Source organism: Podarcis gaigeae, assembly GCF_964106915.1.
Source record: "Podarcis gaigeae genome assembly, chromosome: 12".
Classification (NCBI taxonomy): Eukaryota; Metazoa; Chordata; class Lepidosauria; order Squamata; family Lacertidae; genus Podarcis; species Podarcis gaigeae.
Window position 1 is genome coordinate 10481976 of NC_139688.1, and position 13776 is coordinate 10495751.

Consider the following 13776-nt stretch of genomic DNA (forward strand, 5'->3'; position numbering starts at 1 on the left):
ACTCCCATCACCCCTGACCGTTGGCCAAGCTGGCTGAGGCTGATTGGAGTTGGAATCTAATAGCATCTGAAGGGCCACAGGTTCCCCATCCCTGACTTAGCCAGTTAAGGCCTTTTCCCACAATGCCTTTCAATTCACCATTTTCATCATAGTAGAACTATTCTTTTCTGTATCTGTTTTTTTGCAGAACCAAAGGCAATAAATTGGGTCATAGGAACCATATATTTCAGTAAAAACCATAAAGACTGAAGTAGATAATGTACATAATTAAATTAACCAAGACTATGGATAAGCATAGATTAGTTATTTGTAAATGAGCCATGAGCCCATTTCTTCCAGGTTGCATCCCATTACTGGGCTTAATGTTACTAGGGGGTAGATTTTTGTTCAACACCAAGAGATAGACAGCAAGAGTGGTTTAACAATGAAAACGCTTGCCTCAAGAAGTAGAAACCCATCTACTGGGGTTGCTCTAGCTCTGGGTTTCTTTCATTGAGTAGGGGGTTGGACCAGATGACCTGCAAGACCCCTTCCATCTGTGTGAGTCTATGAAAGTCTGTAATGAAGTGGAAGATGAACAGAAAGACGGAAATGAACTTCAGTAAACTGAAGGGACTGAAGACTGCATTCATACACAGTAGCACTCTGTACAAGATTAAGACATTTAATAATGTTGAGGCGAGTAAGGGGTGACATGGTAGAAGTGCCTAAAATTACGTATGACATGGAAATAGTGGATAGAGAAAAGTTTTTATCCCTCTTTCGTTGCCCTAGAACTTATGCACATCCAGTGATGCTGAATGTTGTCAGATTCAGGCCAGATAAAAGTGAGCACATTGATAACAGGATGTTGAACTAGGTGGGCTATTGCACTAGGTGAACCATAGGCCTGATCCAACAGGCCTTTCTTTTGTTTTTAAATTGGGACAAGGGAGAGCCCTCCGAGTAGCTCCTAGCATTAAACAACTTTTTCTGGTCTTCCTTTATCATTTCAGCTTGTGTCCGATTCTTCCCGTGCTGTTCAGTAGACACCACAAAATTTCCTGGCAAGATTTGGTGGAGACTGAGGAAAACGTGCTATCAAATAGTTGAACACAGCTGGTTTGAAACTTTCATCATATTTATGATTCTCCTGAGCAGTGGAGCTCTGGTAAGATTAAAACTTGTTCTTTTCCCTTACTGCGTTAGACTTTTAAATATGTGTGGTTGTGTGTTGAGAGAAGACATGCCAGCGAAGCTTGCTTTACTTTAAGATTGGATATCAATTTCAGGCATTTATAATCCCCATCTCTAATAAGAAGCGAGCATTAATTAGACCCCTGAGTTCTTCTCTAGCTTGGGTTAAATCCAAGCCAGGGAAGAATTCCCAACATCTCTTGTTTAAAGGATCAATTGGCAGGTGATGGGAAGCATCTCTGCCCAAGATCCTAGTGCAACACTGCATACACCCCTCCACACACACCAGGGTTGCAAATTATCATATTTCTTGCAGAACAAACAGTAGATTCATGAATTCATTGTTTGCCACCATATGGCTTCATTGGTCAATTCTGACAGGGTAATAATCAGTATAAATATTCAGTGGCATTTGGTCATTTATTCACAGAGCCTTTTATTAAAGAAAAAGAATTCCCCCCAAAGACAACATCTGGAGAATGTAGCACTCTAATTCACCACTTTTTACTTCCAGGCATTTGAAGACATCTACCTCGACAAGAAAAAGAACATTAAAACCATGTTGGAATATGCTGACAAGATCTTCACTTACATCTTTGTTCTAGAGATGCTTCTGAAATGGGTAGCTTATGGCTTTAAGAAGTACTTCACCAATGCCTGGTGTTGGCTTGATTTCCTCATTGTAGATGTAAGTATTGTGTTTTTCTTCTGGGTCGGTTCATACAGCAATGTGGAATGAGTTCAGTTTTGAGCTACGTGAACACAGTTCACAGTTTGAATGTGGATTGAGTTACATTTAGGTCCTATGAAGGACAGCTTAAAATGCACTTGTGGCATTAGGCTTTTTTTTTAAAAAAAGTATAAAGTGAAACGATAGAATTTGCCATTCTTTTCACTGTAAAATGAAATCTATAGATGCAAGAGGTAAAGGGATCATTCAGTGGTGATATCTGAGCTGAGAGCCCTTAGCTCAGCTCCCATAGAATAATACCAGACTGTGGGACAGTGATTATTTGTGATAGCAGTCCCCCTTCACAAGAAACCATTCAAAGCTGATATTTCTGCCAAACTCAAAGTACGGGAATTTTAAAGGTATATGGCCACCTCATGCATTAAGGATTCTCAGCAAGGTAAAAAACTTCCAGTTAGTAGAGGAGGGACAGTGTTGTACCAGAACTTCTGAAGAGGGCATATGGAGCAATGGTTTCAAATTTGAGGGAGCTTATTTAGGCTGGTTCTTAGTAAATGCTTCCATCCTAACCATAAAGCTGGTTGGGTGATGAAACTCACCAGGGCAACTCTGTGGCAGGGAAGGTTGAGGTCAAAATAAACATCTTACATAATACCATACATTCAGTGACTTCCCTCCTTCCCCTTCCATGATCCATTTAATTTATCCACCATTCCTGCATATTTTACTATAGCCATTTTATTCAGTTCTCCTATCTTACATCACTCAAGTGTTTATTATACTGTTGAATTTACCTTAATGCTGTCTGTGTTTTCACAATTATTTTCCATATATTCAGCAAAGGTTTTCCACTCCTCTTTAAATACATCTTCTTCTTGCTCTCTTATTCTTTACGTTAGACCATCTAGTTCCACATATTCTATCATCTTAAGTTGCTAATCCTCCTTAGTTGGGACCTTCCTCACTTTCCACTTTGGGGCTATCAAAACATGGGCCGCCATTGTTGCATACATAAATAAGTTTTTCTGACACCTAGAAACCTCTGTTTGAACGATTCCTACCAAAAATGCCTCTGGTCTTTTGGGGAAGGTTGTTTTAAACATTTTTTTCATGTCATTATAAATCATTTCCCAATAGTCTTTAACCTTTTTACGTGCCTACCACATATGAAGAAAGTTCCCTCCATTTCTTTACATTTCCAACACAAATCTGATTCTACTTTATACATCTTAGCCAGTCTTCTCAGGCAGAGATTTCTGCCTCAAAAGGCCTTTAATCACTCTGGGGATTTTAAACCAAGGTTCTCCCAGTGTCTTTTTTGGTACAAATGTTGCCTTTGTAACTCTATTTCACATGCCCTCCCCAGAATCCCTGACCAGAGCCTGGAGATTCTATTATTATTATTTTTTAAAGATATTTATTAAATTTTCAAAAAAAGGTTACAAAATATGAGAAAGAAGGGAAAAAAAGGAAAAAAAGGAAAAATACAAAGTACAGAAAAATATTTTAAAAAACCAGTTAAAAACATATCAATCTTTTAATGTCCTGTCTTTCATTTGCTTGTTTCCCTGACCTCCTCACACCTAGCTTTTTTTGTATTCCAGTTCAATTAGTTAATTCAGCAAATCCTTTCCCTCCTTGTTTTTATCTTAATCGCTTACCTTAATGTATTGTAACTTTGCAATCTCACCTAATAACAGTCCATTTTTACATACTCCTTTATGACATTGCTGCTAAAACCACTTAACTTCATTCCGACATCATTCTAACATTCATTAATTTTACAGTATTTATGTAAATAGTCTTTAAATTTCTTCCAATCTTCTTCCACCAACTCTTCTCCCTGGTCTCGGATTCTGCCAGTCATTTCCGCCAGTTCCATATAGTCCATGACCTTCATCTGCCATTCTTCCAGGGTGGGTAGATCTTGTGTCTTCCAATACTTTGCAATAAGTATTCTTGCTGCTGTTGTAGCATACATAAAGAAAGTTCTATCCTTCTTTGGCACCAATTGGCCAACCATGCCCAGGAGAAAGGCCTCTGGTTTCTTCAGAAAGGTATATTTAAATACCTTTTTCATTTCATCAGAGCCTGGAGATTCTATGGACTCTGGGCACATCTAGAGATTCCATGATAGGTTATGGGCCCAAGAGAATGGTATTGGGGGAAGAGCAGGCATCCCTTAAAAGATCTCAAAGAGCAGGTGGGTCCCTTCCCCCAAGCAAGGGCTCCTCATTTTCACTCTTAGTTTGGTTCTTCTTTTTCCCAGCTTCTCTCCTCACTGTGTTCCCAGCCGTTGCTGCTCCCACTGCTGTGGCTGTGACAAGGGTGCTGAAGCAATCAAGGCACAAACGTTCCTTCTTCCCAACTGCCTGCCACTCATGCAGTTCACATGCTGCTTGGATATGTGGCCCTGGTAGCAGTGTGGCATTCCTTTTCATGTTCCTTGCAAGTTCTTAGCTACCCAATCAGTCCTGCTGTCAGCACATGGCATTCTCCTTCAGCTGCCCGAGTCCCCAACATCCCATCAGGGCCCACTGCTGATCTCCGCCCTGGACCCCTTTTAAAATCAAACCCAGAAGATAAGGGCCAAGGACGAGACAAGACGATGCAGCAGTCACCTATTACAAGGCATGACATTCTGCAGAAAACAGAACAGTGGAAACATTTGAGGCTGGCAGCCACTTCTTCCTGTAGTTGCAACCATACACGAGCACCCCAGCACTGCCTTGGGGGGCACTTAGCTTACTCTTTGCTCCAATCAATGCTCACAAAGTGTTAGACATTGTTCCTGTTATTAGGTAGAGGGTTGTTGAGCTATCAGAAGAATGGTGCCTTGCATACTGCACAGCTTTGCAATAGGGTGTGGGTCTTTGGGGCTGCTGAGTTATAAACTGTTTCTGCAGCCATCACATTACTAAATTGGGTTTCATTGGTTTTATACCGTTGCATAATTTGTCACCAACCATGAAAAGCCTGGATTTTCTACCTCTCTCTTAATTCTAGAGCCAGGGGCTGACCATCCAATGAAGGTGAAATGTGGGAGGTTTCAGATAGACAAAGGGAAGGACTTCTTTGCATAATGCGTTTACTATTATGGGATTTGCCAGCACAAGCTGTGGTGATGGCCACAAGCTTTAATGGTTTTAAAAAGGGACTAGACAGATTCCTGAAGGAATATTAGTTACGATAGTTGCATATAATCTTGCATGTCAGTGGTCTAAACCACTGAGCCTCTTGGGCTTGCTGATGAGAAGGTTGGTGGTTCGAATCCCTGCAACGGGGTGAGCTCCCATTGCTCTGTCCCAACTTCTGCCAACCTAGCAGTTTGAAAGCACACCAGTGCAAGTAGATAAATAGGTACCACTGTGGCGGGAAGGTAAATGGCGTTTCCGTGCGATCTGGTTTCCATTACGGTGTTCCATTGTGTCAGAAGTGGTTTAGTCATACTGGCCACATGACTTGTAAAGCTGTCTGTGGACAAACGCCAGCTCTCTTGGCCTGAAGCAAGATGAGTGCCGCACCCCACAATCACCTTTGACTGGACTTAACTGTCCAGGGGTCCTTTACCTTTTCACCTTTGCCTCTGGACACCAGTTGCTGAGGAGCACTAGGGTGGACGGCGGTGGCACTCATGTCTTACTAGGGGGCTGCTTCCCACAGCAGTCTGCTTGGCCATTGCGGGAACAGGATGCTGGACTAGATAGGCCTTTGGTCTGATCTAGCAGGACTTTTCTTATGTTCTTAGGTAGGTTTGCTTAGCAAATATTGGACAAGGCCCTTCTGTAGGTCACACATCTCTCATTTCAGTAGGAAGGGGCTTATTTACACAATCCATGCCATTTGTAGATGCTGCAGACTAATTATGATGTCATTGTTACCTATACACACCATTTACGGACCAGGTATTCTCCAGACTCAACTGGTCAACATCCCCCTCCTGTGCAGATTTCCTCCATTGGGTGCTGCCCAACTATTTCCTGCTCATTTATATTCTGCTGTGTCCTTAATATCTTATGTGGTACAAGTAATATTGTTCTCCTCCTTCTAGCCTCCCTATTAATATTTTAATTTACCTAAATTTGGAAACATGGGCACTCCTCCTTCTCACCTTTTGATACCGAGAACCACTTTATTGTGGACAGAGTTCCTTTAAAAAAATAAATAAGTTCTGAGCAGCATACAAGATCACACTTAGCACTTGTGGCTTTTCAAATGTTGAGAGTAGTGCTTAGATGAAATATGAACCCTAACGCATGAGGAGACGTTTCAGTGATTTGAGTAGAATGGAGGAAAAAATTCAGTGAGGTGGAGCTACCTTCTGGCTCCAAATGAGTCCCCTTTTAGTGGTTGTTGCCTGGGGCTGAGAATTTTTTTTACTTAAAAGTCAAACTAAACACAAGGTGGGCATTCTGTCCTCTACTATGGAGAGGGACCGATTTGCATTGGGGCCACAGTGCAGAGGGAGGGAGGATCTAACACATTGCTTGCACCGATTCCCTGATTTCAATAGCTTCCCCTCCCCAAACCTGCAAACAGTGGTGGATGAAGCATGAAGGCTTAAGTGTCTATGACCATTAAATGTTCCCTTCTGCAGCTTTTTGCCTCTTCTCTTTTTTTTTGAAAGCTGGCAATTTGATTTGGGGCTATTGCATAGTGGCAAATAGTTAGATTCCCTTTTCCACAAGCCCAGTTAAAATTGTTGGGGCCATGTGGCTGCTTTTTGTAAAAGCAAAAAAAAGAGAGAGAGTTCAAATGAAGGAACTTTTCCATCATGTGCGGTTTTACCCTGAAATCTAAAAACAAGATCAGCAACTTAAAAGGGCAGGAAATCCAATTGGTTTTTAAAGCCAGTGCTTGGGGCCATTCCTCCCCCTACTCCCTCACCCACTACTTACCCAGCTCTGTGGCAAGTCTTTGACACTGATTTCTACATGTGGCGCAGTAAAAACCATTTCATCATTGTGGATTATTGAAGCAGATTCTCGCTTGCTCCCATAATCCATCAACTAAAGACTATTTTTGTCCAGTAGAGAATCCCTGAAGGATGATCTCTGATAATGGGCTCCAATGTATCTCAAAGCAATGTGCCTCTTCCGCAAAAAGCAAAAGAACCCAAACTTGAAAAAGCTGTGTAAAAAAAATGCATATTATCTGAGCAGCCCATGCACCATAACCAGCAAAACCATGTGTGAGATAAAACAAAGCAATTTCTGACAACAGGCATTCCATCACTTTCTTCTGACCACCTTGCCCAAAGTCAGCTCTCTTGCTGAGTGCCTTTATTTCATATTCCTGGAACTGGGCTTGTAAATAAGTTGCTGAGCAAGAATATGTCATGTCACCGCATCTTTTCAAAAGGCGACTTCAAACATTAGCTCCATTATCATAATAGTCCATTGCACTTCAGAAAGTTTTGCCTAGTAACTTGGGCTCTGGCTTTTCATAGTGTCATTTCCTTTTTCTCTCATCTCTCTCTCTCTCTCTGTGTTCCACCCTTAATCTTTCCATGCTAGCTGCCAAACTTCAGGTGCGCTTCCCAATTTTCTTTCAAACATGCCAGTTCTCCCTCAGTCGAAAATCACAGTGGAGGGCTGCAGACTTGAAACATTTGCTCCCAGGCATGGATTTGCTTCCGTTCCCACACTCTTCTCAGACATCTCATGTGATTTATACTAATCACACCAGCAGCACCGGCTGCATAAAAATCCTAACATCATGCATTGTGTTGCACTGTATGATACTAAAGTTAAAGGTAAAGGTACCCCTGCCCGTACGGGCCAGTCTTGACAGACTCTGGGGTTGTGCACCCATCTCACTCAAGAGGCCAGGGGCCAGCGCTGTCCAGAGACACTTCCGGGTCACGTGGCCAGCGTGACATCGCTGCTCTGGCGAGCCAGAGCCGCACACGGAAACGCCGTTTACCTTCCCGCTGGTAAGCGGTCCCTATTTATCTACTTGCACCCGGAGGTGCTTTCGAACTGCTAGGTTGGCAGGCGCTGGGACCGAGCAGCGGGAGCGCACCCCACCGCAGGGATTCGAATCGCCGACCTTTCGATCGGCAAGTCCTAGGCGCTGAGGCTTTTACCCAGTAAAGTTACCACAGCCAATACTGTTGTTACTTCCACCTACTCAAATTTAACTTTCCTCTGTTCTCCCCTGCAGCCTCCCCCACCTCTCAATCTGATCCAGAGGGTTGGAGGATTCTGCAGAACAAAATTTAAGTTCCCCCTGGGAGAAGAAGGGAAAGTCTCATTGTGCTAATAAAAGTTTGCACACACAGCGTTGGACAACCCTTGTAGCTGTAAGCCGTGATGCACACCTTTTTTTTAAGGTGTGCATCAAAAGTTTTTCACATGTGCACCTGTGAATGTGATAAACAGGGTGCTTCAAAAACACATGTACAGTGGTGCCTCGCAAGACGAATGCCTCGCAAGACGAAAAACTCGCAAGACGAAAGAGTTTTTCATTTTTTAAGTTGCTTCGCAAGACGAATTTCCCTATGGGCTTGCTTCGCAAGATGAAACGTCTTGCGAGTTTGTTTCCTTTTTCTTAAAACCGTTAATACCAGGATGCATCCGTGCTTTGCAAGACGAAAAATCCGCAAGACGAAGAAACTCGCAGAACGAATTAATTTCGTCTTGCGAGGTACCACTGTATCATACAAGTCCGTTATTAGGAGAGCCATGGTCAGCTTTGATCCCCTGTTGAAGGCACGGAGAGCTACCACTGCTGCTTTGGTGGAGCTGTAACTGTGCCAACTATGCTGATTCTGCTCTTCCATGTGGACTGGTGTCAGTCAGCATGGTGTTGCCACCCAGGTTGTGTATTTACTGCAAGTGCTTGGTGAAACCCAGTCAATGATCTTCCACTTCATCTGTAATCAGCCCTAGGCAGAGGAAACCCTCAGTGGTCCCATCAGTGTGGGGCAGTGGTTCTGGGTCATGAATGGTTCTAGAACAACAATGTGGCTCTAGAGGAGAAGTGGGGAACTAGATCTGGCCAGACCACTCTAATATTCCACCTGTCAATCACCTGACATTCTATGACACCAGGTGAGTCAAAGGTCAAGGTGTGGCTGCAAAGGAGGGTTCTTCTTTCACAGCCCCATCTCTTCCTTTGCATCCCTGGCTTGCCTGTGGATTATTCCTTTGTAGCCCAAAGTCACCACTTTCCACAGGATGACAGAAAGAGGCACCAAATCCAAAAAGTGCAGACTTTTGGCTGCAGAGTAAGGCTCAGGAGCGGACGTTGTGGGCTCATGATTTGCAGCTGCAACTAGAATTCAAGCCAGGGATGCAAATAAAGATTCTTCTTTGAACTTTCCCCTGCCCTACAAAATACGAAGTCCGCCCCAGGAAAGGTGGCCGTGGTTTGCTCAAAATGAAATTTATGAGGCCTGGAGGGCCTAGCTAGTTTCCTCATAGCTGTTCTAGAGCAACAGTGTTTCTAGGGCACAACTCTGCATGCACATCATTTGTCACAGGCAGCAAAGCTCTTCCCTCTCTTTGTGTTTGTGGGGGATGTGTGTGTGTGTGTGTGTGTGTGTGTGTGTGTGTGTGTGTGTGTATATGCTCTACCGCTTTCTCAAATGGTTTCCTGGAAAGCTATGCCTCTTCCAGGATTTCCCCATTAAGTGTAGAATGTCTGGCTGCAATACAAGTTTAACAAAATGCACACACATCTGGGCCAAAAGAGAGAGAGAAAGAGAGAGTCTTCTATACAACGCTTGAGTGGCTAGCAGGTTAACAACATCTCATTCAAGAATTAGACTGAGTGCCAGCCTTCTGCCAAATCGGCTTGAAAAAGAAGTTGCCGTATGGAGTAGATGCATTGATGTCTCCTAATGACTTTTAATTGTTTTCTGGATTTCTTTCCCCTGTTGATTAGCAAGATGGAGGTTTGTGTTGCCTTGGCAGTAATTGCGCAATCTGCTGTAATCAGTTGTTCCCAAACAGCCACCACCAGACTCAAATCGTATGTTGTTGTTTCTAAAAGTCTTTTATGCGAAGGTAGTGGATTTCCAATGCATTTTTCTTATAAGAGAAACAGCAGATTGCTTCAAGAACAATGTGGCACTGGATCTAGCAATAACAATGGTGCCAACTTGCTAAAGGAGAAGCCTTTAGCAAGTTAAGGAAGCCCACTGAGTTTGTCTAAACGTATAGCCTTTTTTTGCCTTCCTTCTCAGTTGATGTTAGGGCTGATGTGTGGCCACCACAAAAAACCTCAGCAATCAGACATGTCCTCGCTAACGTTTAACAATTCAAAATGTGTGATGATGTGACATGGTAAAAAACCAGTGTATTGATTCGGTCCCCAGTGAACTTTATTGGCTGTTACTTGGAGGGATGGGGAAACGTATCATTCAACAATGCAAAAAAAACAACAACAAAAAACCATTGGCTTATAGTGAGTGAGTGAGTGAGTGAGTGAGTGAGTAGCTTGGAATCAGAAGATAACCCACCACCCACCATCTCTTTAATTAACACATAACTAGCATTGCTAAAAGAGGTGAAATAAAATGTGCAGGAATTCTACTGGTCAATAAAACATGCTGTTTATTTATAGTTGCTTCATATGCACAAGGATAGCTTTGGAGTCTGAGCCTAAATCATGTGAGGTACTTTCATGGCTGCCTTGTGCAGGATGAGAGAGTGAGAGTGTGCAGGAGGAAGGGGCAGAGCTTGGGTGTTCAGTGGGAAACCACAAAGTGTGTTTCCCCTGACTATCTCTTTGTCTCAACCCTGCCCTCTACTGACCGGAGGAATGCAAGCAGCCATGCCACATGTTTTAACCTCTGTCATCCGCCTATCTGTTTATTAAGTTAAACACATTTATAAACCATTTGATGTTTTAAAATTCTCTTAAGTACTGCATAACATAAAAATAGGCAACTTAATTAAAACAAAAATACAGCATAGAATGGTAATATAAAAGCATATGAAAACCAATAAAACAGGAATTTAAGCACCCAAAGCAGACTTAGGGAACACCTGGAGCAAAGGAAGACTTTGGTAATATGGTGCCCTGAGCGAAGACAAGATTTGGTGCCCCACTAACTTTGTGTAAGGTAAAGGTAAAGGGACCCCTGACCATTAGGTCCAGTCGTGACCGACTCTGGGGTTGGCTGAGGGAGCCGGCGTACAGCTTCCGGGTCATGTGGCCAGCATGACTAAGCCGCTTCTGGCGAACCAGAGCAGTGCACGGAAACACTGTTTACCTTCCCGCCGGCGTGGTACCTATTTATCTACTTGCACTTTGACGTGCTTTCGAACTGCTAGGTTGGCAGGAGAAGGGACAGAGCAATGGGAGCTCACCCCGTTGCGGGGATTTGAACTGCCGACCTTCTGATCGGCAAACCCTAGGCTCTGTGGTTTAACCCACAGTGCCACCCGCATCCCCCAACTTTGGGTAGGTACCTGTAAAAATATAGGTTTATTAATATTATTACCTTGTGCCTCCTCGGCTCAGCGCCCTGTGCAGAAGAACCACCTGCTCTGCTCTAAATCCAGCACTGCCTGGGCAAAAGGGCTAGGTATATTGCTTTACAAGATACCTGAAGCAACTGATAGCAGAGGGACTCCACAGTACAGGGGGAGTAGCAGGGAATGCCCATTTCCACATCACCGCCCTATGATATTCTTTAGGGCGGTGACACGAGCTGAATTTCCCCAGGTGATCCCATTGATCTTTTAGGTCTTTACAGGGGCAAGTGGTCTTTCTGACATTTATTTGAAAGCATTATGAGTCAAGTTTTCTACAGTCGTACTCAAAGTGACCTGTGAGCAAAAGAGCAAAAAAAAGAAGAAAAAAAAACCACACACCACTGAACAATTAAAATAAATAAATAAATAAAACAGCAACCAGTTACAGATGCAAGCATCATTAAAAAGCAAGCAAGTGAGAACAACAGCAACTAGAAAAGCATAAAATGGTAAAAACAGGGAAATAAGTCTCATTGAATGAAAAGAAGTTTTAATTTGGTTCCTAGGTATCTTTTTTATTTATTTATTTATTGCATCTATGAGACACTTCGTGAAATAAATTCGCTAGGCATTGTTGACGTAAAAACGTAATAACATAATTGCACTGTGGTACGGAAGTAAGGGAAGGGACGCAGGTGGCGCTGTGGGTTAAAGCCTCAGCGCCTAGGGCTTGCCGATCGAAAGGTCGGCGGTTCGAATCCCTGCGGCGGGGTGCGCTCCCGCTGCTCGGTCCCAGCGCCTGCCAACCTAGCAGTTCGAAAGCACCTCCGGGTGCAAGTAGATAAATAGGGACCGCTTACTAGCGGGAAGGTAAACGGCGTTTCCGTGTGCAGCTCTGGCTCGCCAGAGCAGCGATGTCACGCTGGCCACGTGACCCGGAAGTGTCTCCGGACAGCGCTGGCCCCTGGCCTCTTGAGTGAGATGGGCGCACAACCCCAGAGTCTGTCAAGACTGGCCCGTACGGGCAGGGGTACCTTTACCTTTACCTTTACGGAAGTAAACATAAGAGATTCCCAGCATAAAAGCCCAAATACCTGTACAATAAAGCAGTATACATCACATTAATGAAAGCTTCTCTTGAATCTATTTATGAGAGGTTTTCTAAAAATGAGGCCCTACCACTATAAGCATCCCCTGCCCAAGAGCTGCCTCGTGGGACATCTTCAGAAGAAAAGGCTCAGGAGTAAAACCTTGTCAAATCCAGCAGGGAGTCCCTAAGGCGGTTGGATGGCACCTTGCATGTCTCCTTCTGGCAACTCTTGCAGCTAAGCTGGCGCCAAACATCTCGCTCTGCTTTCCTTTGGACCACATCAGTGAGGCCAAGAGGAAGGTCTTGTTAGATAGATAGATCATTTATTATGGTCGGAGCCCAGCTTATAAAACACACTTGGGGGTACAATCCCAGAAGGAAAGCAAACATTTAAAACAATGTACAACAAAAAATTTAAAATTTATAAATGTGATAAGCGTATAGACACTTAAAACTTTAAGATAAGCTACCACAGAGAGATGACCCAGAGTCACCCAAGGAACCGAGTTTGGGGATTTTCTTAACAAACTACAGATCTGTACACAGAATCTGGCGGCCATCCGGGTTGTCTTATGATCTTTGTCTAACAGGAAATGGTCAAATTTTTGCTTTTCTGGGAGGTCAGTGAGCCTCACAAGCAGGGAATCAATGGTCTCTTCATAAAAGGAACATCTAAAGAACAAGTGCTCTGGGCTTCCTATATCCCCCAATGAACAGGCACAAAGTCTCTGAGCATATGGGGCTTTTTTTAAAGGACCCTTCCAGGACCGGCGAGGGCAGAGCCGAGCTTCTGGCGAGTGTAAAAGCCCTTCTTGCATTTTTGGATACGAGAAAGAAGAGATATGCTGCCGGTGCGGCTATATATCTCTCGATTTCTCCAATTTTATAGTCGGGGCACCTTGAGCAGTCCTGTTGTCTCTCGGTGACGGTCTACTTGTCTGGGCAGCCCAGGACCTCCATAAATACTGCCCAGGCTTGTGCCCTGAGGAAGTGGCTGATGCAGTGGTTTGACTTCACCCCCAAAGGCACACTCCATTGTTGCTCAAGAGAGATGGATGCCAACCACAACAAAACGCAAATAATAGGGGAAAGTTCAAATATGCCATAGTTTGTCATAGGTGGAGGAATAGGGTATGTGAGAGTGAGAGAGAAGAGAGAAGAGAAGGCCCACTGAACGTTCAGAAACATCCCACGCCATTTGGTGGGTCACAAATAATATATGTATGATATAATCTGGAAGCAGGAAGAATACAGTGAATAATGTTGCGTCTCTCAGTCAGACAATGCAGCTTTGCTACCAAAAGAGCAAATTCACAGTCAGTGACACTAAAAGAAGCATTTTACTAATTAGCCTCCAGGCAGTACGTGTTTCCTGCCAAGAAGTTGTTAAC

The 13776-nt window shown here is 43.6% G+C and overlaps 2 protein-coding genes across 9 annotated transcripts in view; both read left to right on the top strand.

Moving 5' to 3' along the window:
- LOC310827694 (uncharacterized protein) overlaps positions 1–13776 on the top strand; it is a 940809-nt gene that overhangs the window by 705627 nt on the left and 221406 nt on the right. The window lies entirely within an intron of this gene.
- The window catches only part of LOC310827663 (sodium channel protein type 5 subunit alpha-like), a 307589-nt gene that overhangs the window by 255755 nt on the left and 38058 nt on the right, over positions 1–13776 (top strand). For all 8 annotated transcript variants that reach the window (XM_083703903.1, XM_083703902.1, XM_083703904.1 and 5 more), the window contains 2 exons: positions 996–1150; positions 1691–1864. In XM_083703903.1, the coding sequence (XP_083560029.1) occupies positions 996–1150; positions 1691–1864 (329 nt within the window). The remainder of the gene's footprint in view (positions 1–995; positions 1151–1690; positions 1865–13776) is intronic.